At 46.7% G+C, this 27,050-nt stretch overlaps 1 protein-coding gene across 2 annotated transcripts in view; it reads left to right on the plus strand.

Annotated features, from left to right (window-relative positions):
- The window catches only part of LOC146182466 (dihydropyrimidinase-like), a 202,459-nt gene that overhangs the window by 151,466 nt on the left and 23,943 nt on the right, over positions 1-27,050 (plus strand). For both annotated transcript variants that reach the window (XM_084577592.1, XM_084577593.1), the window contains one exon: positions 23,297-23,391. In XM_084577592.1, the coding sequence (XP_084433718.1) occupies positions 23,297-23,391 (95 nt within the window). The remainder of the gene's footprint in view (positions 1-23,296; positions 23,392-27,050) is intronic.

A 27,050-nucleotide genomic window follows, 5' to 3' on the forward strand; every position in this document is an offset into this window, starting at 1 on the left:
ATTATAGAAACGGGAGACCTACACACGCCAAAAGTCCTGCTGGCATCCCTGTAAACCCGCCCTATCCGCTAACGATGTCCCGATCTGCGGTTACACTGCGTTTAGTCGCTATGATAATTAATAGGATGCTTCCCGGAGGACAGAAGAAAAGCTGGCAGATTCTGTGCGAACGCGCAAGTGCTGCGGAGGATAGGGCAGCAAATGACTGCGCAAACGAGAAAAGCAAATGACTTAGTAAACAGCTACCTGCGATGCTTGTCTTTTCCATAATACTATGCAAACAATAAAAACATACGTTTCATGCCCACTTTGAAAATTATAAAATTACCCCTAAGCACTTCAATTATATGAGCCTTTTTTGTCCAACTGCCCTATTCGTACCTGAACTAAAATAATATGACCCTATTTTTTGCCAAATTCGGGATGAAAAACGGTATAAATCCCGAAAACAAAGGGCGTTATGTTATAGCGTGCACAGAGTACATCGTCCCGTGAGGTACTAAGGTGATGGAAACGAAGATGCTAAGGTCAGTCAAAAAGCCAGTTTGCCACAGAATGCGCCATGTGCATTAAGTATGACAATCCAGGTGTAACCCGCGCTTTAGCCTGCGCCTTTCTTTTCAATGCGTATCATTGCTTGCCTTAGGCGCACCGGAATGCGCGTGCGGAGTGCGTGTGCGTAATAGTTATACAGAATGTGTCCGCCGGGACTGTGTAGGTTATGTCGAGCATAGTAGCCACAAATGTTCTATCGTTGGATAGCTTTTGTCGAGTATAATTGCACTGGGCGAATTGTAGATTTTAATTAATTATAGTTAATTATCTAATCAAGTCCTATATAATTGAAGGTCTCGATGAATATAATCAAAAATCAAAAGGTAAACCACACATGTAAAATCGAGTGTTCATCGCGCCTAACTCGGTTCAAAAACATAACAATGAAGCGAAATAGCACTTAAAGCTACGCATTCACAGCACGTAAGAAGATTTAATTAAGTTCCCCCTGTAGTTTTGTTTTTGTTCGTGGAAACCGTTACTTTTCAGTATGAGCCAACCAGGCATAGCCGGCGCCGAAAGAGATAACGAGGACAGAGAGAGGTAACGACTCAGCGACCTGCAGTCCATGGCTTTTCGGGAATGACAAATGCCGACATGTTGTAGTGCATTATTTAAATTAACTGTGTATAGTATACTCAGCTATTTAAATTTATTATAATTTTTCTCTCATATCTTGTCGACAGTCTATGTCTGCCTGGGCGTTTTGGGACTCGATGCAAAGGAGGTAAGGTCGCGCAGGAAATACGAGACTTCTTCCAAGGACGCGCATTTGCCAAGGCTGGGTGGAGAGGCGCTTGGATAGCTCGGGGTGAGACCCTCCTTCGTCGTCGACTGTTTAAACGCGTTGGTTAGACAGTGGACACTACGGTCGGTCGCGCGCGTCGCGGAAGCGTTAAGGAGCTCATGGTGCAGAAAATCCGGCGGCGCATGGCGAAAATAAATATTCGATGTTTTGAAAATCAAGTCAACAAATCAGGGGAGAGTCCAGATCAAGTCAAACTTGACAAGAAGCTTCCTGTAATGGTGGCACATTATTCTATAATTAAATTTGTGCAATTTGCAGTGTTCGGAATCGAAACGAGCCGCTTTGCGTACCGAACGAGCAAGCTACTTATAGACCACAAAGTCTTGTTGGTCCAAGCGTGTTATAGTCGATATATTTCACGCCTGCAGTGACCACCACGCACGATTCCTTCGTGATATAATCCGCAGTCCGCAGTTGAAGCTTTTCTAATTACTCTAAATAAAAAGCTAATCATGAGACGAGATTACAAGGCGGAAAAGAAGGAAGAGGAATAAATATTTTATTGCCCATTTTCCTTGTCTCCCTGAGCGGAAACCTCAGTCCAAGGCTCTATGTGCCGCTGCGGTCCTGCAGGACCGTCAGAGTAGCTCTCACAGGTCTTGCGGGTTGGTCCTGTTGCGAGCGATCCTAGGAAGAATGGTAAAAGCCCCGTCTATGGCCCCGTCGGCCACCGCTATCTCCTTGCCACGCTCGATCAGCCGGCGCTGGTCGATCAGTCAGCTCCGTTCTGAACAAGGCGTCTTCCCAAGAGGAAGGGGTGGGGAGAGTTATAGGTGTAAGGCGCCTCGAGGTGGTGTTATGCAAGTCCATACAAACGCTGTAAGTGTTGGTCTGTGTTGTTGACAGCTTGGGCCTTTCTCTGGGTAGCGGGTGGCGAAAAAGTTTTTGTTTTTTGATTAGGTTAGTATACTGCGAGTCTGAAGGTGGCGCCCATAGCTTCGGCCTTGATGAGTTTTGGGTGTGGTGGTGGCATCGTTCTTCTTTGTGCAAGGTAATTTTGTGTGATGTGGGTGTAAGAGAGCGGACCAACGCAGGCGCCTTCTGTGGCTCTGTGTATGCTTTCTCCTTCGCTTCCGTCGACAGCTCCAGGAAGATTGCTGCTCGGGTGAGCCCATGCGCACTCTCGTTGCCGGGAAGTGAGGCATGACCATGGTGTCAGAACGATATGCGAACGGTGGGGAATGTATCGGTATGTATACCGTTGAGAGCATGCACGAAGCCTCAAAAGTTAACTTTTTCTTTGCTAAGGCGCGGCACGTAGCTATTGAGTTAATTATTGTGTATGTCGGACTGTTGCGGCGTTCGTCATGCGTGTTCATGTAGTGTATGAAAGTGAGTGCAAGCTCTTAACCCGAACGGAGCCCGCAATCTTAACTGAGCCGTTTGCGTTCGTAGCCACTAACTTCGCCGCGTCGACATACAGGACATTTCGTCAGTGCCTTGACTCTGACTGTCCTACGGCTAGCGTGCAGCACGGCGCGACTCTGATCTTAGCTGCCAGTTTGGGAAAATGGCGTGGCACCTTTGTAGCGACAGAGTGGGTCGGCTCCGGGTAACTTTCTCGGCGCAGAACGGTCCGGCCAGCTCTCGTGTCTCAAAGATGCTTGAGCTGGCTGGCTCTTTGGGCCTCCATGCACCAGCTCTTCTTCCGTGTTGTGAAGGCCCAGCTTCGACTAAGCCGTTTATATGGTGCGTTGGACGTCACACGGCTGATTAGGAACGCCTGCACGTTTCGCGTCGTGACACTTTCCTCGAGCCCCGGCGTCTACAAGCTCAAGGATTCCGATGTCTCTGGCTTCTTTGCCATAGCAAAATTTTAAAAACTGATTTTGTTTACCGTTCAGAGGTGTTTTACATAGGCCGCTGCCGTCGCCCATATTTAGCAGCTGCTGTTTTTTCAAGTTGTATCCTAGTGAATGCTGTGTAGTGTGTGTGACGTTGTAGCATATGTCTGAGTACTGCAGCGGCTTGCAGTAAAAGAGAAAATGAGCAAGAAAACGATTTTGCTCCTAAGCCAAAGCTCGAGCGACCTTCAAGTTTTTCAAGCGATTTTGCTATAATTGTGGTTTCGGCAGTGCGGGTCGGGCATTTTATTTCTAGTTCTTGACTTTATATGTGTTGTACTGCGTGCTGGTGGAAATATACATCTTCTCTCTACTCGTGCGGAGGTTTCATTGAAGGGCGAGCCCAGCATCAAAGCCAACCTATGCTAGCGGCGCTGATTTTAGTTTGTTGAGCCACAAGTTCATTAGGCGAAAATGTCGGGGAACCTGAAGAACAATGCAATTTTTTATTACACAAACTTGATGTAACCGTGGTCAGCAGAACGGACACAGTTTGAATTAAACGGCGTTCGATGAGCTGTCCGGGAAAATTCATGGCTAGGTATCGAAGGAACATGAAATTTGCTTACTGAGTGTAATATTCAACCGCGCAACGCCATTTTCCGAAGTCCGCGCCGTGTTCCATTGGGCTTTTTCGTGTTGTACTACAGGGCTGTTTTCCGCTTCTGCTTTAATTCAACCTCTACAAAGCGCTATTAGACTCAACTTTTTTTTTTTTTTTTTCATTGCGAAACATGGCTGAATGTGCGTATTATTTTATTCATTTATTTATTTCTGGTGCTTGTCGGGACCGCTCGCCCTTCCAGGTTTATTTAGTAAGATTATTGAGGCGATGCTGCACAAAGTGAGTTAATGAAACAAAATATAGCTGTTTCCTTTTCTGCTTAAACTGAGACTCCCGAGACCGATTTCCAGCGCCGATATTTCATTTCTTATTCTTCTTTATCCATTCGCAGGCCACAGACGCAAAATTAAAAGTCTGACTCAAAATGCAAGGGTCCTGGCAGGCTGATTCGGATGCCACCCTCCCATATGACAGGAGAGCCAAGCGTAACGTCACTTAACGTCCAATAAGTGTGCGGCTATGTCAGCTGCTATCACCTGTCAGAGCCATTCATATGATTTTTCGCCCACAACGCCTACGAGGAAGTTTAGGGTGATTGATAACGCTATCGCGTTCACAAACATCGTCTTGGTCACCGACTTTAGGATAAACCTGTAATATTTGACTGTAGAGAGGTCTAGACGTCAACCTGCGCCCACCGCTGCTTCAACTAGCCAAACACGGGCCATGTTCACGAGGGCGAACTACCGCACTAGGTGGTCCGGGCTTTCAGGCTGGCCAGGACCAGATTTGTGCGCCTGTCTGGAGTCGAGCTTTTGCTCTATTAACAGGAGTTAGCTTAAGATGGCGTCTTGCTAAATCGTAGTTGCTCGATCGCGATGCCAGTAGAAAATGTTCGTCTCGTGGTCGACTTCGTTTACAGAAGAAATCATCAAGGAGGGGGGGGGGGGGGGGGGGGGTAGAGGGGAGGAAGCAGTTTCATGTGGCTGACCATTAGAAATATGGCGCAAATAATCTCGTATCCCGCCAGAACTATTTCTTCTTCTTCTTTTCTTTTTTTGCGATGTTTATTGCCTTAGGGCATAAAAATGCTATGAAGGATGAAGGGTGTGCTCAAATTAATGAATAAAGGTTGGCTGATGCAATGGAGTCGAGGAGTGTACAATAATGTGGTCCCTGCGTCCAAGCCGCATATGTCTGCGGATTATGGGGGAAGAGGCCAGCTGCCACCAGATGCCAGATCCGCGTTGGCCTGAAGGCTGGACATTCCCAAAGCATGTGATGGATGTCAGCTTCCGTATATTTCTGGATTTGCAGAAGGGGCACCCAGGGTGTGGATACTAATGCTGAAATTGAGGCCACTTTCCGATCACTGCCGGTGTTAGGGCCACCCCAACTCTAATCCTCCGAAGCGCCACCTCCTCTGCACGGGTTAAACCGCGGGGAGGCTTATCGTGCACATCTCATCCTTCAACGTGCTTCAATGTGCGCATCACATTCTTGGCACAGCCAGTACCCTAATAATCGAGTTCGACCGTCTGGATGTTAATTTACCAATAATTTTAACATATACTTAAACTTCAACTTGTCGTTGTCCGTATACATTATATATTCTAGACGGGGACTTGAGCGGCTGAAGCCAGGCGCAAGCAAGCGCGGGCTGTTTAGCAGCTTCATTCTGCCGGCTTCACTCACTGGACGATAAGATGCAATCTCGCCGCAAACAAATCTGTCAGCGAGCGGACGTTCCGAACAAGCGTTTTTCTGACTGCCGAATATTGCGTCACGGCTCACCACTGCGCGGTGCAAGGCAGGAAGAACCAAATGAGCACTCCTTCCTTCTCGGAATAGAGCCTTAAGCAAAGTCCGAGATTACAAGTCAAAATAAACCTTTAGATAGTAGAAAAAAGTTTCAAAAGGTAACTGCGCTGTGTTTCTGAAAGCTTCAGGTATACTTTGTGTTCGATAATCAAAGCGCGGCTTAACTCACGGTGCATGCGATCAACAAAGTAGTCATACTGAAAGGCGTACACTCCCTTCCGGTCGCAGACAAACACGGCGGAATGGAGGGACGAAGTCCCGGCTGCGAAGCTACCCGAGCAGGAACGTGAGAGGAGGATTCCTCGCTGAAGCAGGAGCGGAAACCAAAGCAGCGTGCATAGCAGAGAGAGAGAGTGTGTCAGACCTTCGTGCACCGAGACAGAGAGTGGCAGACCTTTCACCGGGAGGCCGGGGTTTCCTGGGTGCCTTTGTCCGTGAGACGGCGTAGCGTCGTAGCATAGAAGCGCTTTTGTTCAGTGTGACCCCAGCTACGACGGGCGATTCGGAAAAGATAGCGATGGGGGTGCGCGAGCTGGCACGATCGGTATTCGGGAACCGCGCGTGTGCCTGGACTGCGGTGCGTATCGATACCGGTCTTAAACAGACGCCAATGACCTTTTTTTTTTCCTCCTCAGTATAAAATCGAACGTTCGCCTCTTTCTGATTGTGGGGATATTGTCTGAGGCATTAGGCGAGGTATGAGTGTGGCATATTGATAAAAGAAAAAAAAAAAGATATCGAAGTGATAACCCCGCGCTGTCACTAAGTTAGGAACGGTCACCAAGCAGCGTCGGAGAAGTACCTGATCAACATTGCACTTGTTTATATATATATATATATATATATATATATATATATATATATATATATATATATATATATATATATATATATATTGTCGTGACGCTGGGGCTACGTCGACCCGGCCTTCACTTGGTAGCGTGCAGAGACTCGGGGTTGAAGTAGGATTGAATCTTCGAAGTTGGTGAAATATGTACAAGCAGGTTTAATGGCACTTTGAGAAACTTATTTACAAGATTATTTACACGAAAAAGAAGGGTACATCAGCAAAATGGCAAGCGTTAAGAGTTCATAGCGAGAAGCGACTGGATGAGCCGTTTACCCAGGGCCCAGAGCGACCTTTCGTGCTCTGCAGCGTCCTTAAAACCCCCTATGTCCAGCCCCTCTCTGAAGATGCTGACCAACCTAATCCAGGGCACGCCCCTCAGGTATCGGCATCCAATCGAACACATCACTGCACTGATGGTCTGAAGCACTGACTGGTCCGGCATTCATTCGTTGGGCGTGATCACTTGTTGGCGGGAAAAGCTTGGGAACGGCGAGGAGAGGAGGTACATTTCTATTCTTCAGCAAAGAAACCACAGGCTGGTTCTGACAAGTGGTTTTACTTCTCAGAAACCCGAGTGCACGTGGCGCCGCATCCGCTCCCAGCATTGTCCGTTTTCGACAATTGCAAATCTTTCCTGCATTCCTGGGAAATCACTTAATGGCTGTATGCGTCATGCTCCTTTCTTGTCCTGCACGTCAGCGGACATGTCACTCTGTCGTCTCCTTTGGAAAGTAGGCATTCCTCACTGGACGATAGGGCTTATCGACTGGAAGGGTGAACAAAAGAAAGAAAGCACTTCCTGCATTTTCCCGCAGGGGGACGTTTCTTTGTGTTTTTGCAGACGTTCTCTTGGCAGGGTCAATTTGGCATTTGCAGAGTGTCCACAAAGCAAAACAGGCTTACAAAACAGGATTCCTGGAAACAGGCTCACTTAGAGCCATTGGACCATCACCACATATTCACAGCACTTATCCATGCCCACAGGCGAACAATAGAGCGCGCAAATGCGGATGCTTGGTCGTAACAGCCTCCTCCCCCGCCAGAAGAGTCTCGGAGGGCAGCAGTCCCAGCTGCTGCATGAAGAGACGACTTAATGGCCTGCACGTGAACGCTTGAAGCTCGCTGTTGCTTGTCGCGTTGTCTTGATTGTTGTAGGCCAATTTGCTTGAGCTGTCTCTGAAACTCAACCACATGTCGAAGCAAGCACTCGGCTCCCGTCTGAAGAGACCAGGCTAAAAGAAAACTGCCATTGTTGTTCGAGAAAAGCCCACTCTCAAGACGTTCAGGACCCACGTATTCCTAGAAAACCAAACGTGCTGCTTTACATAGTCACACATATACAAGCGCACGAAAAAAAAAAAAAAAACTGATTATCAATTTGGATACATGGTGAGGAACATCTCGGACCGCTTAGAAAGAGCGGCTAAGCGCGTCCGCATTCCCATTTAACTTCCCCTTTTTGTATCTTATTTCAAAATTGTACTGCTGTAAAATCAAGCTCCACCTAAGAAGGCGACTGTTCTTCGATGTCGCAGTTTGCAGCCAAGCCAGGGGACAATGGTCCGTCTCTACGGTGAATTTGGCCCCTCCAAGATAGCACTGCAATTTTTGAATGGCCCATACAATGCAAGCGCATTCTTTCTCTGACGCGCAATAAGCCCTCTCTCTAGTACTCAGTTTTCTGCTCAAGTAGAGCACGGGGTGCTCATTACCGTCGTCATCTCTCTGGCAGAGAACAGCACCTAGCCCTCGATCACTGGCATCACACTGGACCGTGAATTCCCGGTCATAGTCTGGAGCTCGCAATACCGGACGGCTAATCAGCACAGCCTTCAGGTTTACGAAGGAGGCTTCCTTTTGTTCGTCCCAGACTACATTTGTCGGTTCTGTCTTGCGGAGAGCGTCGGTCAGAGGGCTAGCCAAAGCTGAATAGTTAGGGATGTAGTGATTGTAGTATCCCGTCAGACCTAAGAATGCCCGAATTTCCGTCTTCGTGCTCGGCCGCGGGTAGTCTGCTACCGCAGAAATCTTAATCTCGCTGGGTTTCCTGAAACCTTGACCTACATTGTGACCCAAGTAGTCCACGGTCGCCCTTGCCAGGCAACATTTCTCGGCCTTTACGGTTAGTCCAGCTTGACGCAAAAGGCTCAGTACAGCTCTTAGATGTACCATATGGTCCGCCCAAGAGTCGGAAAAAACCGCAATGTCATCTAAATAAGGCACCGCGAATGTTTCACACCCCTTTAAAACCCTATCCATGAGTCGGGAAAAACAAAATGGAGCATTTTTGAGCCCGAAACTCATCATTGTTGGCTGGTAGCTGCCCGTCGGAGTGACGAAAGCCGCGTATCTGCTGGCGCGTTCAGTGAGCGGTACTTGCCAGTATCCTCGAGTAAGGTCCAGCGTAGTCACATATGCCGCTCTACTGACCTGTTCTACTCTCTCCTCAATATTCGGAATAGGATACACTTGATCCCTGGTGAGAGAATTTAGCTTTCGGTAGTCTACCACAGGCCTAGGGTCTTTACCTGGAGCTTCTACTAAGATCATAGGCGAAGCATAATCGCTTTCCGAGGGTTTTATTACTCCTAATTCCAGCATGCGAGTTACTTCCCTATCCAGAATTTCTCTTTGCCTTGGAGAAAATCGGTAGCACCTTGATCGCACTGGCACGTCTGAAGTCAGCTCAATATCGTGCTCAGTCAAATCAGTTCTGCCTGGCCTGTCCACGAAGCAGGCCTCAAACTCTGTTATTATCTCGCCCAGATCGGACAGCTGGGATTTCTTTAGTTCTCCTCTCTGCTCCGTCTTTTTGAGAAGCTCCTGAGCGTTGCTTCCCTTTCCGCTGAGGCAAATCAAGTTGTCCCCCATCTCCTCGGGAAGGTTTAAAGTTAGATTTACCACGGCTTGCTCTATAGCGAAGTCCTCTCGGGTTCCACTTAAAAGTCTCGTGAGATTACTAGACACTGGCGGCAAGAGGTTACTCTCAAGAACGTCCTCATTCCGCGTCTCATCAAGCTCACTTTCAAGTAGACTTATCTGAGATGCCTCGCTCTCAAAGTTTTCTGACTTGCTATCTTCCGCATCAACCACTGTTTTAACTGCCGTTTCCTCCGCTGTGGATTTTTTTGGAAGGAGCAGTGTAGCTAGTTCTCGCGCCTTTGAACGTGTTAAGGCTTGCACAACTCTGTCTCCGAAAAGGATGCCCCTCTTTCGCAGTAGCATGTCCGATTTGTTGGAGAACAAATACGGATAGCACTTAGGAAGCTTTCCTGAAACGGCAGCCTCGGTTGTTAATTCGCCGAAAGGGCCCTCGATGACCACGTTCGCGATCGGCAAGCACACACTCTGGTCCTCAACTACCTGTCGGATCCATGCACACTGTCCTGTATAGTCGGAAGGCGATACATACGCCGGATGGACAACATCCATCGTTGCGGCCGAATCGCGCAGTACCTTGCAAGGCTTCCCGTTGACTACTAGGTCATGCAGGTAGGGTTCTAAAAGCTGCATATTTTCATCGCAGTCCCTGACATACGAGAAAGCAATCTTTTCTTTCCGGCAGTTGACGGCAATGTGACCCTGCTCATTACACCTAAAGCATGTGAGCGGCTTCCTAGCCCCAAGCTTGTTCTTTGTGTTCTGCGCATTGGTCACTTCCCCACTTTTCTCACTGCCGTCCTTTCTAGGGCGTTTGCCTGAAGAAGCCTTCCTTTCTTCGTTTGCAAATCTAGCAAAGTGCCTTTTCTGACGGTTATTCACCCTCAACTTGGGATTGCGGGGCCTATCCACTGCTGGGTTGCTGAATTGTCGGCGCGAAGCATACTCCTCAATAAGTTCGGCAGCTTCAGTTGCCGACTTAATGTCGCCTCGGTCCTGTAACCAATTTCTTTCTTTTTCTGGGAGGCAGTTATAAAACTGCTCCAAAAGAATTCGCTCGACTACAGCGTCCCTATCACTGTAGGAATCAGTGCTCTTTAGCCACTCGCCCAAATTAACTCTTAAATTGTACAGGAATTCAGGGTAACTCTCGTCCCTGGACTTAGTAGCGTTCCGAAAACGTTGTCTGAACGCCTCGGCGCTAAGCCTATACTTTCTCAGAAGGCAAGCTTTGACCTTCTCGTAGTTGTCCGCGTCCTCCTTGCTTAGCCGCGCGACAAACTCCGCTGCCTCGCAGGGCAGAACCGTCAATAATCTCTGAGACCAAGTGTCTCGCTGGAAGGACAGTTTTTCGCAGGTTCGCTCAAAGTTAGCCAGATACAGACCGATATCCCCTGATATCACATATGGCTGCATGTACTTTGACATCTTGAAATCTGTCTCCTTGTTGAGACGAGGTACCGCTAGCTGGGGACAATCGCCCGACCTCTTGCTCAACTCTAGTTCTAATTTCCGGAGCTCAATTTCTAGCTTCTTTTCCTCTCTTTCCCGCTCTTTCTGCTGTCTGAGCTGTTCCTTTTTTTGCCCGATGAGGTTCCATGCTTCACTGAGCTCCTCATCATCGGTTCCCAGATCAGTGATTGCCTTTATAATCAAGGGTTTTCGTGCCAAACCACTTGTATCAATTCCCAATTCCTCACACAATAGCAACAGGTCCGGTTTCTGCAGCCTTTGTAGGTCCATGATCGCTCCGAGTGTCGGCTACTTCCAAAACAACAGTGCAAACTACCAAACCTAAAGGCGTTTCAACACTTTTTACCAGTTCTAAATTCTAACCCTGTTCTAGAACCTGGTCCACATCAGAAGAAAGCCAAGCACTCACCCACACATGCGATCGATGTTCCGAGCTGCTCTCTTGTTGGCCGATTGTTGCGCCTGCTTGTTGCTTGAGATGCCACCTCTGATCACAAGCTGTGGCTTGTAGATTCTGATCCACCTCGAATCACCAGATGTTGTAGCTTGTAGATCCAGATCCCACCTCCAGTCATCAGATGTTGTGGCTTGTAGATTCAGATCCCAACGCTGGTCACCAGTTGTTGTGCTTGTAGATTCAGATCCCACCGCTGATCACCAGTTGTCGTGACGCTGGGGCTACGTCGACCCGGCCTTCACTTGGTAGCGTGCAGAGACTCGGGGTTGAAGTAGGATTGAATCTTCGAAGTTGGTGAAATATGTACAAGCAGGTTTAATGGCACTTTGAGAAACTTATTTACAAGATTATTTACACGAAAAAGAAGGGTACATCAGCAAAATGGCAAGCGTTAAGAGTTCATAGCGAGAAGCGACTGGATGAGCCGTTTACCCAGGGCCCAGAGCGACCTTTCGTGCTCTGCAGCGTCCTTAAAACCCCCTATGTCCAGCCCCTCTCTGAAGATGCTGACCAACCTAATCCAGGGCACGCCCCTCAGGTATCGGCATCCAATCGAACACATCACTGCACTGATGGTCTGAAGCACTGACTGGTCCGGCATTCATTCGTTGGGCGTGATCACTTGTTGGCGGGAAAAGCTTGGGAACGGCGAGGAGAGGAGGTACATTTCTATTCTTCAGCAAAGAAACCACAGGCTGGTTCTGACAAGTGGTTTTACTTCTCAGAAACCCGAGTGCACGTGGCGCCGCATCCGCTCCCAGCATTGTCCGTTTTCGACAATTGCAAATCTTTCCTGCATTCCTGGGAAATCACTTAATGGCTGTATGCGTCATGCTCCTTTCTTGTCCTGCACGTCAGCGGACATGTCACTCTGTCGTCTCCTTTGGAAAGTAGGCATTCCTCACTGGACGATAGGGCTTATCGACTGGAAGGGTGAACAAAAGAAAGAAAGCACTTCCTGCATTTTCCCGCAGGGGGACGTTTCTTTGTGTTTTTGCAGACGTTCTCTTGGCAGGGTCAATTTGGCATTTGCAGAGTGTCCACAAAGCAAAACAGGCTTACAAAGCAGGATTCCTGGAAACAGGCTCACTTAGAGCCATTGGACCATCACCACATATTCACAGCACTTATCCATGCCCACAGGCGAACAATAGAGCGCGCAAATGCGGATGCTTGGTCGTAACAATATATATATATATATATATATATATATATATATATATATATATATATATATATATTGTTTTCCTTTGCTGCGCCTCCTTTGCTGCTCGCCTTCAAAATGGCTTTGTTCAAATGAAATCAAATGTTACCATTTCCAGTAACTGATCCAGGTCTATTGTATCGTCCCAATAGAGCTGCTGAGACTTGGCCGCATTTTTTTTCTTTTCAAATTAACTTCAAAGACACTTTTTCTTTCGGCACTTGTTTCTGCCTCGTAATAAAATGCAACTGTCAAATGCCCTCCTCGTAAGGGATGTTAATAAACTGCTTTTCATTATCCAAAACTAGCACCTTATGAAAGCACTCCGTCCGTTCTTGTTCTCGTGGTTGTTCACTCTCTCGGGGCATGTCAGTGGTCACCAAGGGGGTTATGTGGTCACCACCTTCCCTGAGTAGATGTGTTCCCTTAGCAGTCATGACGCTTTGCTCCCTGTCGTAAACTGGCGTTCCCTTCCGAGGCTGCTGAACATTACTTTCGTTTTCTGCCTATTAATGTTCACGCCCAACCGCTCTGTTCTAGCTGCTTGCTTATAAACATTTTAGGGCGTATATCCGCACAGCTCACCTCGGTAACAATGATAATTTGTTCCCAAGCCGCTGCCATCTACGCTATGCTTTATAAAACTGGGGCACCGTTTGGTGTTGTGCTCGAACTAAGAGCCATGCATGGACGCCTAGAACTACGTTATGACAATGAAGGCATTACTCGTCGATTTTTATTGCAAAAGCAATACTACGACAGCCAAAGCGACGTCATCAATGCGTAGCTAATCTCGCCTGCCCTTAACGCTAAGCCGGCGCTTGCTTGGAAGCAAGATAAACCTCTATCGGCGAGAAAATTTGGTTACAGGTATAACTTATAACGCGCCTTCTCGCCTGTCGATTGAGACTCGCGACATTCTTATCAAAGAGAACTGGTTACCACCGCTTCGAAGTGAGTGGCGATCAATGGCCTCTGGATTCCGCGCACAAAAACACGGCTTCGACGCAAGCCGTTTACTTGCGAAATCGGCCACAGGCGGCGACACTTGTTGTTTTGTTCTCAATTCACTGTTAAACTCATACCAATGTAAAACTTTCATCTGTTCAGCTCATCTAACAGGGATTTGCGTGCTTTGTATGCTACTAACAGCAAATACCGTTATAATGTACCTCTATATACTGAAAGTGTATAGTGTCTTATTGGTGCGTAATTTTTCTAATAGTACTGAAGTGGACATCCTTTATTTTTGACTGTTTTCTTTTGTTCATCGTTATATTTCAAACTGGACTGTGTAAATGTCTGCGCTTACAGTTGGGCTTCTTAACCGCCACCAAGTGAAAGGGGGCTGCCGCTTCGTCGAACTGTCTCACAACTTTTTTTTCTGCAGCTCCTTTGTCTGCATGTTTATGCAATGCTGATATAAGTGAATATAAATAGAGGCCGACTTTTATTCCTCCTCGGCGCTCCTTTAACACCGGCCACTGCAGACCAGGCTGATCGGCCTACAATTCAGCGCATCAATGAGTAAAAGTGCCAGCTCTGTACCCAGCTTTTCTAAATATGCTACATTGCATGCATGACTGTGCACGTAGGGGGTGGAGGTAAAAAGGTCCCCGGAAAAAAACGTCCCCGGAAGAAACGTCCCCTGAAGAAGCGGCAACTAGGAAAAAACGTCCCAAAGGCCAAAGCCGGCCCTGAAAAAGATTTCTTCCGGAACTCACATGAAAAAATAAAACACATTTTATGCCATTCTTTCTTGGCTTTGAGTTAAATATAATCATCATTTGGAACCTGCGTCCTCCTGGGATCAGACATGTTTACAAGAACTGCGTAAAAGCATGGCGTTGCGAGGTTCCGAGCTCCGCAGCTCGTTAAGCAATCATATATGGCAGGTCTAATAAGTTTGGTAACACTGTCCACTTAGAAAGGTACAAGCGGATCGGCGTATGGTAGTCTCGGGGAACCGCCCAAAGCAGAAGACGTCACTAGAATTACTTTCCGACGAGGTTCAATCTGGCGACGAGGTTCAATCGTTCCTCTGATGTTGGTGTAGAATTGTGATAAGGGTGATGATGGTATAAACAGAACGAGGCTTAACCGCGGTCGTGCATCATGGACATATTAAAGCATCGCTCCAAGCTTCTCCGGTAAAGCCGGCGGTCAGCTTCTCTTTTCCCCGCAAACAAAGTGAAGACGAGGCGCTGTCACTGCATTACCGCTGCCATAATTTTTTTTATGTCATGAATGCCCGCATCAGTTCGATGTTTTCGGTCAATTCCTAGCCGACGGGCGAAACCGCTGTAATAAAGTTAACATGCATCATTCATCATTGCAGCTCGCCACGGGGAAACATAGTCTACGTCCTATAGCTCAAGACTTCAGCCCCGTTCGGGAACATTTTTTCCGGGGACATTTAATTGCTCCGGGTTTCCGGGGAAGTTTTTACCGGATCCCGTACGTAGGAGGCTATTGTTTGCCCAGGTTAGTTTGGGAAGGCACGAAGCGGATGATACCTTCCATAGACGTGGGCTTCCTACGAGATTGCATATCCGAATACTGCATCGTATTAAGTCGGACATCTGTTTCAGAGAAGACTGTGGCAGTAACGAGACCTTCCGGACGTCGCCAGGAGGGCGAGTCTTTGAAGGGTCGACATCCTGAAGCTATACGGGAGAATAGCGCTGGCTACCTCCGTTCCCACTCTGCTGCCCCCTATTGGCGGGCGCTGCGTGGTGGCGCCACCGTGCGGAGCCGGTGGGGCTTCTGTGCCTGTCCGGAGCGGGGAACGTGACATCGCCGTTAGCTCGGGATGGCCTCAGCGTGCCCGTGATGCCTCGACATTGAGCGCGCCGGCGAGCGAACGCGTGTCGGGCTGCCATTATGGACTCGCGCGCGTGACGTCACGATGTGGCAGCGGTCATGAGCGAAGTCGCTTTCTCAGCCTTTGTAAACGCCGCGATTCGAGTAATGTTCCTGAAAGTTGGAATTCTTTCTTTATAGTGCTTTTCCCTGCAAGACAGCTGTATCGACCGTAATTTCTTCAGTGAGCATTACACTTCCAACGCCGCGAGTGAAGGGGGAAGGGGGGGGTGGGGATGAGGGCGGTGGCCACGAAAATGCGCACAGACTGCATACGTGCAGAGCGTTCCGTGTAGTGCTGAGATATTTTGACGATTTTACTTGTGTTGACTCGTTTTCAGCCATTGTGATCACTGTTTAATTTGTGTGTATGTGCGTGTGCGCATGCGCGCGTGTGAGTGTGTGTGTGTGTGCGTGCGTATAATGGGTCCGTATTTTGAATTTGTGTCGTTATCAAAAGTGTCGCTATCTCCCCGACATCGAGTCATCCGATTGGTGGAAACGCCGGACCAGGAAGTAGTAGTGACATCCTGTTCCGGCGTTCCCACCAATCAAATCACGCGAGGTCGTGGAGATAGCGAAACTTTCGATAACGACACAAACCCGGAACGTGAACCCTCGTGTCTTGAATTTTGCGCGTGAAACGCTTTGTGACAATGCGATTCGGTTTTATGATTCGAACCTTTTGCAGAAAGTATTTTTTAAAACGCCGCCAGAGCTAAGCGCTTTCTCCGTACGTCTCCCCACATTTCAAACTACTTTAGAGAGGCATAGTTATTTTCTGCTTTGAGAAAGCATTGGAGATGCAGGTCAGTCACAAGAAAGACGCAGGTTTTCTCGTATTCTTGTTCAATGCAGTTGTCGAGTCCATGACGCGAAAAAGAAAGATTAAAAAATAAAAAAAAAACTTGGATCGAACTAAACCAGACAAAAACGGTCCGTTACCTTCGTGAGGCATCACATACCTCTCATAGCCTGAGTCGCTTTATTTTTATTTTTATGGTTTATTTTTATAAACCAAACCCAACATAACTTGAATAAATTTTTGGCGCTGCGGCACATAATAAAATGCTCATCCTCAGCTGCTATCAAGATTTCTGACCTTTGCGCCTGGGTTCAACTATGTCTTCCATCAACTTTTTCTGTAGAAACAATGTGAATACTCGCATTCTTCTTGCTTGAACTTGCTCGATTTTGTGAACGTGACCGCGAAGTTTTTATTTTTTTTTTAACTTCTAGATTAGGTTTCTGAGAATTTCTTCTATACGTACCATGCACTACTCTCATTACATTTTTTTTTTGTCGGTTACCTGCGCTGCGTGTTACCTTGGGCTTACCGCTATTCTTTATTCTGTGCTTATTTCTTAGTGCGAGATTATCCCCTGTGCGCTATTCGCTGAATCTGTGCTTGCTTGAGAACGCTTCAGCAACATTCTTCGCACTTTTTGACCGTTTTTTGCCTCCACATCATTTTGCTCGTTTTCTGCCTCCTTCGTAGCCTATTCGGCATTTCGTATTATCCTGATTGGCCCTTCCACAGTGTGCATCCATCTTCTCTGCGGAATGCTATGCCATCTTGGTCGCTGTGGGGAATATAGTAAGCGAGATCATTACAGCCAGTATTATTTACACACTCTCTCAGTGTACTCGGAGCTCTTAACCCCAGAAATGCAGTCACGTCACTAATTGGAGACATCATACACAACATAAAGTTAGCCACTGCACAGAGAATAAGCATCATATTCTGCTGAGCCCCTATCCACGTCGGAATGAAAGGCAATGAGAGAGCAGCTCAAGTGGTAAGTATGCCCTTTAAAGATTGCATGAAGTTAGTGCATTGTGAACTGAGAGACCAATGGAAGTGCACTTGTAATCGTGAAGTAAATAATAAACTTGATGTAGTAAAACTTGTATTTGGAGGATAGAAGTCATGCGCTCACCGGGAGCGCTTTAATGAAGTGGTTTTATGCCGTCTTCGCATAGGACACACCTTACACGTAACTTTATATTAACAAAACAAGAGAAACCTCTACGTAATACATATGGAGATGACCTCACTTTAAACCATCTCTTATACTCGTGTAGAAAACTCGAAAAACTAAGGAAAAAACATTTTTCACAGTTTTATAAGAACACATCCCTTTTCATCCGACATTGGTATTAGGCGACAATGCTCTTGCAGACTTGTCTTGCACATATAATGTTTTGTTAAGAGAAGCAAATATCTTAAACAAACTACAGATGAGAACAATTGAAACACGTAAACGCAACAAACAGGCTTTTAATCTCGCGTTTGTCACAATTCTATAAAGAGCACATCCCTTTTCATTCGGCATTGGTGTTAGGCGAAAATGCTCTTGCTGACCTGTCTTGCTAAGTTAAAAGAAGCAAATATCTTGTTAAGAGAAGCAAACATCTTAAACAAACTGCAGATCAGAACAACTGAAACAGATAAACGCAACACGCTTTTAATCTCGCGTTTCTGCAGTGTGCGCCGTCCTCTAGATTGCTTAGTCGATTCCTTTAAATTTCACTGAAGAAATTAATGCACCTGCAAACTGTTCGTTCGCGTTGTTCACCCGTGGAAGAGAAACTCGACGCGCAGGATGCAGCCCCTCCCTTAATATCGAGGGGCAACGAGGAAGTGCTTTCAGCAAGCAGGAGAAGGCATACGCCCTCGACAAGTGATTCAAGGCCCCGACCAATGCGCGGGAACATGTTGCGTACGCATGATTGCACTGAGTGCGATTTTCAAAACGCCGCAGGGACCGCCCGTCCACTTCTCGCGTGCTGTAAAAATGAGTTCTGCTCTTCTCTTATAGGTTATGTTGGAGCACGCATTCATTGCGGAGGAAATATGCGATGAAAAAAAAAAAAAAAAGAATTCCCGCTACTTAACTAGTTCAAAATCGAGGTGTCCCCCGTGATCAACGTAACGAAATGATTGGAGGTGCGGCCTGGCCTCAGTGATCCGTGTGTCAGATAACTGTGTTCATTCATTCATTCATTCATGTTTTATTTAGTCGAAGCACTGCGGTGTACTTGAAGGATTGTTGGATGGAGCCGACCCCTGTTTTTCGGTTTGCGATGTTATAGAGATTATATAATCTACATATTCACACTGAAAGTATCACCTTATCTGGGGTTAGAACGACGCAATGTACCGATATACAGGCCAGTTTCATTCTTGCTAACAGTGCTTCCCGAACCTGCCTTCGGTTCGCAGCAAAGTTGTGGCCTCCTTCGTGAATGGAGTGTTGCAGGCCGCATGTTGCGCGCTTTTGAGAAGGTATATACAACATATACATAAAGGCTACACTGGACAGTGCTGTTGCCTCTTTGGTCGCTTTTACCTCCGTTCTTTTCTTTTCCCTGTTTTTGTTTTCGCTTTCTCGGCGAGCAAGATCGCAAAGCGTATTTTGACATCTGCTTGCCACCATGACGACGACTATCTCTCACATTGCGCACCTTGAATCGTGCCGCTCAAGATTTTCGGAACCGGGATCGAAGAGTTGCGTTCGTGCTTAAAAAAAAAAAAAAAAAAAAAAATCCCAGAAGAAAAACTCGGAATCAGTGGCCGAAAGCCTCGCTTACGAACAATTGGATCACACACTGTGCAGAAAATTTTCAACGTAATTCGTTTAGTTTGTTCGATTACAAACTACCGTCGGACTGACGAAACTCGACTTGTGCAAAGTACTCAGGCTTGGAAAAGGAAATGGGTTGAAACGCTTGAAATAAATGTGTGCTGGTGGATGCAGTCACGTGACATGTAAGTGAGTGACATGGCTAATCAGGGTGGAGATAGGACGTTATCGGCATTGCGTGTCGGGCGCGTTCGGATATTCATTCCCGACTACGGTGGAAGGTATGATAGCGGCGTGGATAGCCGCGTTGCCATGGGAACGCGCTCTGCTCCATGCCACGGTATTCGCGCATTGCGGGGCTCATATCATGCCAGAGGCGGGGAACCCTACTACGGAGCCCATGAAACGCATCCTTATTTCTTCCTGCCTCCACGCAAACGGCTGTCGACGGGCGGCGAACTCGGCCCAGAAACCGGAAGCGCCGTTCTGCCGAGGCCACGCCCTTTGCGATCTTCGCGCGCGGCCTGGCGTAGCCGACCGTTTCTTGGTTCACATCCTCTTCCGCGTCTGGGCTCCCCTCGAAGGTCGCCTCTCGCAGTCGCCCCCTTTCACGACGCGGGTCGTGGGAGCGACGCCTTCCCGTGCGCTCTGAGGATTAATCCAATCATCACCGCCGTGGAAACTCTCGGTTGACGAGTTTTGACAACAGTGAGGCTTCTTGGGAAGACGTTTGTGAGAGCGCAGCTTCCCTCGCGGTCGTTCTGTCGATCTGTGAGCAAGCACTGACGAGTGCATGCAGCACGGTTACTTTGAGCGCATATGCCTTAGAGGAAAATATATCAGATGTCTGTCGAAATTTGTGAAAGCTCGTATGGGTAGGAAGTGCTGTCATAGCAAAATAAGTACAGTGTTCTAGCCTGCATATGGCATATGATTCGGTCCCTCCCCCTCCCCCCCCCCCCAAATAAGGACAGATATACATACATGATGCACGTACATACCGTGCCTATATACAAGACGCGTTCTCGCAGCGCTGAGAGCAGCATAGCCTGCGTACACACAGTCCCAACTCGGCCAACTAGTAGTATATTGGTTTCACCGCCATTTCGTAGTATTCGCCATTTGCATTCGCCATTTGGTTGTTCGCCATTTTAGTAGTATAGGGCTCCCTGTCGCCACCATTTAGTTTTATTAAGGCGAAAGCCTTTAATGGCTCATGCTGTCGTAAACAAAATGTGTACCGCTTTTGCGGCGGCTCTGATTGGCCGAGGCAGGATGACGACATAGAGGTCTCGACCAATCACAGAGCACCACCACAGTATGCGCGAATGCGTGCCTTATTGGCCATATGCCAATCAACGATCAGTTACGAAATAATAACTAATTAAAAATTATTACACTCATTCGTGACAAGTTAGGTAATTCGTTAATTAGCTCAATAATAACCGAATAATTCAATAATTAATCAATTACCTACTCGCTGATCAACTAATCGATTAATTAAAAGACTGAATAATTAATTATTTACTAATTAGTTCCAGCTGCGTAGCAGATTGCAGCACCCAGGCTTTCGCCTTTCACTACTTTAGCCGCTGAAGTCCCTCGTAATTTTAGTTTTATATCTACCACGTGAAGGAAACATGGACAACAAAAGGACACACTTTCCCCAAGGCAGCATACTCATGAACGATGGCGTGCCCCGTATGAAGAGCTAGCAGAATGCGTTTTGGTAGTTTTCTACCTGGATTAAGCATAACCACTTTGTCGATACCTTTCTGGGCACCTTCCCACCGAGTGCTCGACGGTCGGCTTCATTTGAGACGCTTGGTTGCGGAAGGCGCTTGCGAATATGCTCTAAACCAATTAACTTTCACGAAGATGGAATATATTCCAGTTTCTCGCGAATCGCGCTCAACTAGGGTGAAACATCGGTACCTCCAATTGCTTCGACAAAGTGTGGATCGATAACTCCGCGGAAAAAAAAAAAAGCGCCTATCTTTAGCTGTTGTCCCATTCGTATAGATAGTCTGGAACGCAGCGACAAGCGGAAAAATCTCTGGGCTTCCTTACACCGTTCGCGAATTAGAATCTGTATCGGGCGTTGGTATCTTTGCGAAGAAAATGTCTCCGATAGAATTGACTGTGTGTATTTTACTTCCAAAAATATCCTCTTCGTGAAAGGTCGCTGTTCTCTTGACTTCGTCGACTGATCGCTCCCACATCCAACGCTCTGAGTCGTAGCTGTGAGCTTTGTCCCTACGTTCGCAACGTCTGTAAGCGTGATCAGCTCGGCATCAACAACAAAGTGTCCCTCCTGCTTCGCCAAATATTCCCTACAGCTCAGTGAGCGAAATTATGCGCTCACGAAAATGAAATCGTTCACAGTATTATGCTATAGGGGAGTCGGGTGTTCTTCTATGGAGTTACCATAATACGAGGGGTGGACAGTTGCGCTAGCAAATTCTTTGCTCTGAAGGAGAACGGATGCGAGACCAGACAGATCAATATTCTGGGAGGCAGTTAAAATCCGCCTTTAATGGTTTGACGCGACAGAGTTGAACGCTCCTTCTCCTTTGCGCACACGCGTCGTGAGCAGATGTGTGTTCCCGTTTCTAGTTTCCGCCATCAACAACCCGGTGGAGGCAGTTCTCTTATCAGCTGGTCGTGTTTGTGTTTTTATTTTTCGAGAAATGCTTTTCGGCGGTATTAATTTCTCTTTTCTACCTTTCACGATGACATCAGCGAAACCTAAGTGCCTTGGCCGGCCTGCTCTGTAGTAGCCACCTCTCTCCTCCCGAGATAAAATAGAAAGCTGTGAAGGAATGCCGAGATAAAGAACGTTCCTCTGTTGTTTGGCGAGATTACCGCCGTATGCACTGCACGCCGGCGAAGATAGGAGGAGCGGATTAAAGCTTGACGTCTGGGTCAAGCGGTCTGCCCTGTCGCTGTCCTATCGTCGGACACGTCTCGTGGAATCTTGGGGCGCGTTATGTCGAAAGAACAAGAGCACAACGTCTCATGCTGCCATTTTATCATGGTGTAAAACAGGCGGCGAAGGAAACCACGGAAAGCAGTGCGGGAGGCGATCACAAGACGAATAGGCCGTCACTTAACCACACCTTCGGCGTTCGTGACTACCGGTTATTTCACACTAAGCTGATGTCCATCGCGATAAGCCGGGCCTGTTTATCTTTCTGGAGTAAAAAAAACAACAACAAGAAAACGTTCGTCGCTCTAGTTGTGGTAGATAGAGAAACGACATTTTTTTTTTTTCTGCAAGTCGGCTTCGTCCAACGCAGCCCTGCGTGGACTGAAGCCAGCTTTCTGTAGCGGGTGCGAGTGGCTTCACCGCCGATGTACTCTGTGGGGCAAAGCTCTCTGCTATGGTACAATAGAAAATGGTGGTATAAATGATGTCCACGTGCCTGCGAATTCGCGGCTTTTTCATGAGGCCCACAAATGGGACGTTTCAAACCGCCTTGCCGAGGTGTGCAACTGAATGTAATCATTTTGCGCTTGTTTTTGCATCGAACGTATCTTGTTTTGAGCTTTGTCTTAACCGTACGTTTAGTACGTTTTAGTGCGCTTAAGCTGCTAATAAAGCGCCAATTTTATCGATCCCTTAGCACATGCTCACTGTACGAAGCCTTTACAACAACCTAACTATGCTATTAAAATCACTAAATCAATTCAAGGGAAATATGCTTTGTTTTGTATGTCTATTTTGTAGAAGGGTATGACTCTGACTTTTCAGCTTTTAAACTAGCTGCGTTAGCCTCACCTTTTTTTTTTAAATGGTGATACACTGAACGCATGACATATTTCTGCACAATGGCTTTCTATGCACCGCATCAGCTGACCTCTTCCATCAGTGTTGGATGCTTTAGGAAGCAGCAACAGAATATTTCTCTTCTTTGTCAGTGCACTAGGTAGAGGGATTTTTGTTTGCTTATCAAATAAACAACCTGTGAAACTCGGTCTTCGCCCTTGGACAATTCTTTTCACGCCGCTGCTTGCTCTCGACTTGGTTTATTGCCACTGATGACTCCATCATCTGTTTAGGGAGCGACTGGTGTTATCTTTGTTTATCCTACGATAGTTACAAAATTGTACTGTAACTGTTCCTCCTGACTCATTGTTATGATAGACTTCAGATAACAAGTCTAATGGCACGTAGGCTTTGAGGAACGCTATAAGGAAGGGCTGCAGCTGATTTATTTATACAACCTGGGGTTATTAAACGGGCGCTGACATGCCGCTGCGTAGCACATAACGTGTTTTGTATTTCTCCTCCATCGGTGCCCAGCGGCCACACCTGGAATTCGATCTCAAGACCTTGCGGTGCAACAAGATATAAATAACGAAACCACGTATATTATTCTACTTGCAGAGTGCACAGACAAGGTTGCTGATCAAGGGTGGCAAGGTTGTCAACGATGACATCATGACCGATGCTGATGTTTTCATCGAGGATGGCATCATCAAGTGAGTGGCACCACTTTGCCCGTGCCTTCTTTAGTTAGAGGCGCAACTCGGGGACTGATAGATATATCCCATCAATCATTTGCTCTGATCAGCGAACCACATTCCATTAGTGCCCTCCCCGGTCTTGCCATTCAGTTATGGCTCGTTCACACTTGAGCATTCGAGGGCGCGAGCGAGCGAAATCCGTTGCCGCCAACATGCTCATTCGTTCACACTTCCGAGTCAGCACATCGCCGCCGTCGCCAGTTTGACTGCGAGCTTTCGTTAACCCCAAACTGACCGCTAGACTTCAGCTACGTACGCCACCAAAATCATACAGCTATGCCAAGTGCCGAAAAGAAAATGCATTATCATTCAATTCTGCACTAAATCATGGCTCATCTGAGCCACGCACTGTGGCAACAAGAGCTTCAACATGCTATTTGCAGGCATTGTAAACAAAAGGGGCATACTTGTCGCTCATACCAAGGACAGCGTCGATCATATTCCAAATGTAATCCTTCAATGCATTGCTTTTGCGTTCGATGAAATGCTTGTCCTACCACTCACGATATAGCTTTACGGCGACACGGCGTCGAAAGCATTTCGGCTGTGTGAGCCGATGGTCGAATGCGAGTGTACGCTGTTGCCACGTTAGCCCTCGAGGGATACCACCGGTCGACGACTCAACTTCCTCGCTTTCCTATTGGCTGGTGGAATTCCACGGAAAAATTCCGGCGGCAAGATCGGTCCCGGACCGAATTGACTTTCCGCCGAGATTTCCGGCGGATTCCCTGCCGCGGCAGCGGATTTCGCTCGCTTTTTTCGCCGAATGGTGAAGTGTGAACGAGCCATTAGGGTGCCAACAATTAACATCTACATGGTTTAGATAGCGAGCACTAAGTAGTCAGCATGCCTTTTTGATTGTGTCACCAGACCCTTTGAGAGCTTCCTTGCTCAAATAAGGTTACTATAAGTTATTTCATAATTAGAAATTAGATGCAACAGCAAGGCACAAAACAATATAAAGTAATGGAACTAACAAAAGGAGCAAGAACAAGTTTTGGTGTCAGCAGATGAAAAATATAAGAGAAAAGGCAGATAAGATGCGAGGGCGAAAGTTCTGAAGGATGAAATACATAACAGCCCGAAAATTCGAAATTGAAAAATTACGACGTCAGCCTAGAGTTAATCTAAAAGCATCTGTCGGGAGTTTTAGATAAATTTTAGTACCTTCAAAACGAATTAAGAGCTTTAAACACAAACATGATAAAAACGACAAAAAAGGGTGACACGTTGTACAGAGTACTTACACAGGGTGTTTTATCTAAGACTGTCAGCATTGTTTTAAAATGGAATTTTTGAGTTAGCCGATAGATTGTCACGGCACAACACTGCCAGCGATCATGTGCACCTGAGCACAGCCAATACGTGTTAACTTGCATGCTGGTTAACTTATTAAACAGGGAACTTTCTAATCATTACGGTTAGGCATTTATTTAGAGGCTTGAAGGCCTTCGTAAGTGATACTCATGTCCGTTCTTAGTTTTCTGAAAATGCTATCCACGTCACCACTGCAGAGAGGGGAATTTCGCGAGCGTATACTACAGCGGAATCGATAGTTCGCGGCCGCGCGCGCTGCACCAAACCCGTACGAACGTGCCTGCGTGGCCTAGGGTTATGTGAATGCAAGGGTCTTGGCAGGCTGACGCTGATGTCACCCTCCCATGTAAAAGGAGAGGCCCGAGTTGGCAGCCCTTGGCAAACCTATGTCCAGTCAATCCGTGGTCGTGCCACCTAGCTACAATGGATGGATGGATGGAATGGATGGATGGAATATAGGAGCGTACCCTTTGAAACGGGGTGGTAGCAGTCGCTATCATGCTCATTTTTCTCCCTATATCTTAATTATTGATTTAGAATGGTTAACTAAACCACCATTCTATTTATTAAATTTTGTTTCTACATTACTAACATTATGTCACTTCTCTGCTTTTAAGCCACCAATCTTCCAGTCGTTTTTTGCTAGTTTCCACCGCCGGTTTATTCACCCGGCCACTGTTATCTCTAAAGCCCAGAGCTTCAGGAACAGTGATTGCGCCTGCACCAACTTCCGGATAGATACCATTACATTCGAGTATAATATGGTCAATTGTTTCACTGGAGTTTCTACATACAGCACATGCGTCATCTCCATTGTTAAATTTCTTTTTCTAGCTGCGTGTTCTAAGGCGCCCTGATCTAGCTTCAAAAAGTAGGGCACTGCCTTTTGAGTTATCAAAGAAATCTTCCTTCCTGATCTGCATTTTCCACTTTCGGTATAATTCCACACTCTGTTTCTTTTCCATCGAATTTATCCAATTTTTACCTTCTGTGTTTTTCACCTGTTGCTTAATGCTCTTTATTTCTCCGTCCTTGTTACTAGCATACTTACTAGTTAGTTTCCCAGTTCTTTTCCTCCATTGTGAGTCAACGCTTTTTAGGTACAGGTATTTAAATACTTTAGCTGCCCATCTGTTACTGGCCAATTTCCTCAGGCGTTCCTCATATAATATTTTACTCTGAGCTTCCCGTACTTCGAAAGATGCCCAGCCCATATCTCCCTGTACCGCCTCATTTGTAGTTTTGCCGTGGGCACCTAGTGCTAATCGTCCAACGGATCTCTGATTTGTTTCTAATGTCGACTGTACCTCTGATTTTAGGCACAAAACCGCATTTCCGAAAGTAAGTCCGGGCACCATAATTCCTTTCCAAATACTCCTCAAAACCTCATACCTGTTGTATTCCCACAATGCCATATGCTTCATTATCCCGGCATTCCTTCGCCCTTTGGCCTTAAGTGATTGCTCATGCTTTCCAATGTATGCCAATCCTTCGTTTACCCATACCCCCAGATATTTATATTCTGCTACTCTAGGTATTTCAATGCCTTGTATTTTAAGACCCTGATCAGTTGAGCCGTTGAAAATCATCAGACCCGACTTAACGGCGCTGAAACTGAAGCCTAGAGCGACCCCTTCGTCTCCGCAATACTTAACTAGAGTTTGCAATTCTTCCAGACTCTCAGCTAGCAGCACAATATCGTCTGCATACATCAAACCGGGGAGGCGCTGCTCTACCGCCTTTCCACCAAATCTATATGACAGGTTAAAACCTAGGTTACTGTCTTGTATCCTCCGTTCCAGGTTTATCATATAAATCATGAACAGCACCGGTGATAGAGGACAGCCTTGTCTTAATCCTTTGCATACTTTGACATCCTCCGTACTTCTTATCCCTTCCCACGTAATTTCTACTTTGTTATCCCGGTATATTTCCTGTAGGAACTCTATTATCTCATAACCGATACCTTCTTCTTTTAATATGTTCCACAGGAGTTCCCTGCTTACGTTGTCGTACGCCCCGTTTATGTCCAGGAAGGCCAAATACAAAGGTCTATTTTCCACTCTAGATATTTCGATGCATTGGGTAAGCACGAACAGGCTATCATCTAAGCGCCTACCATTTCTAAAGCCGTTCTGAAGTTCTCCGAGTATGTTGTTACTTTCTACCCATGCTTGCATCTTTAATTTCACCGCCTGCATGTCTAACCTGTACATAACAGATGTTATGGTAATCGGCCTGTAGGATTTTATGTGCTTCCTGTCTCCTTTCCCTTTATAAATCAAATTCATTTTACT

The sequence above is a fragment of the Amblyomma maculatum genome, chromosome 8 (genome assembly GCF_055883805.1).
Source record: "Amblyomma maculatum isolate TAMU_Amacu chromosome 8, ASM5588380v1, whole genome shotgun sequence".
NCBI classification, from domain to species: domain Eukaryota; kingdom Metazoa; phylum Arthropoda; class Arachnida; order Ixodida; family Ixodidae; genus Amblyomma; species Amblyomma maculatum.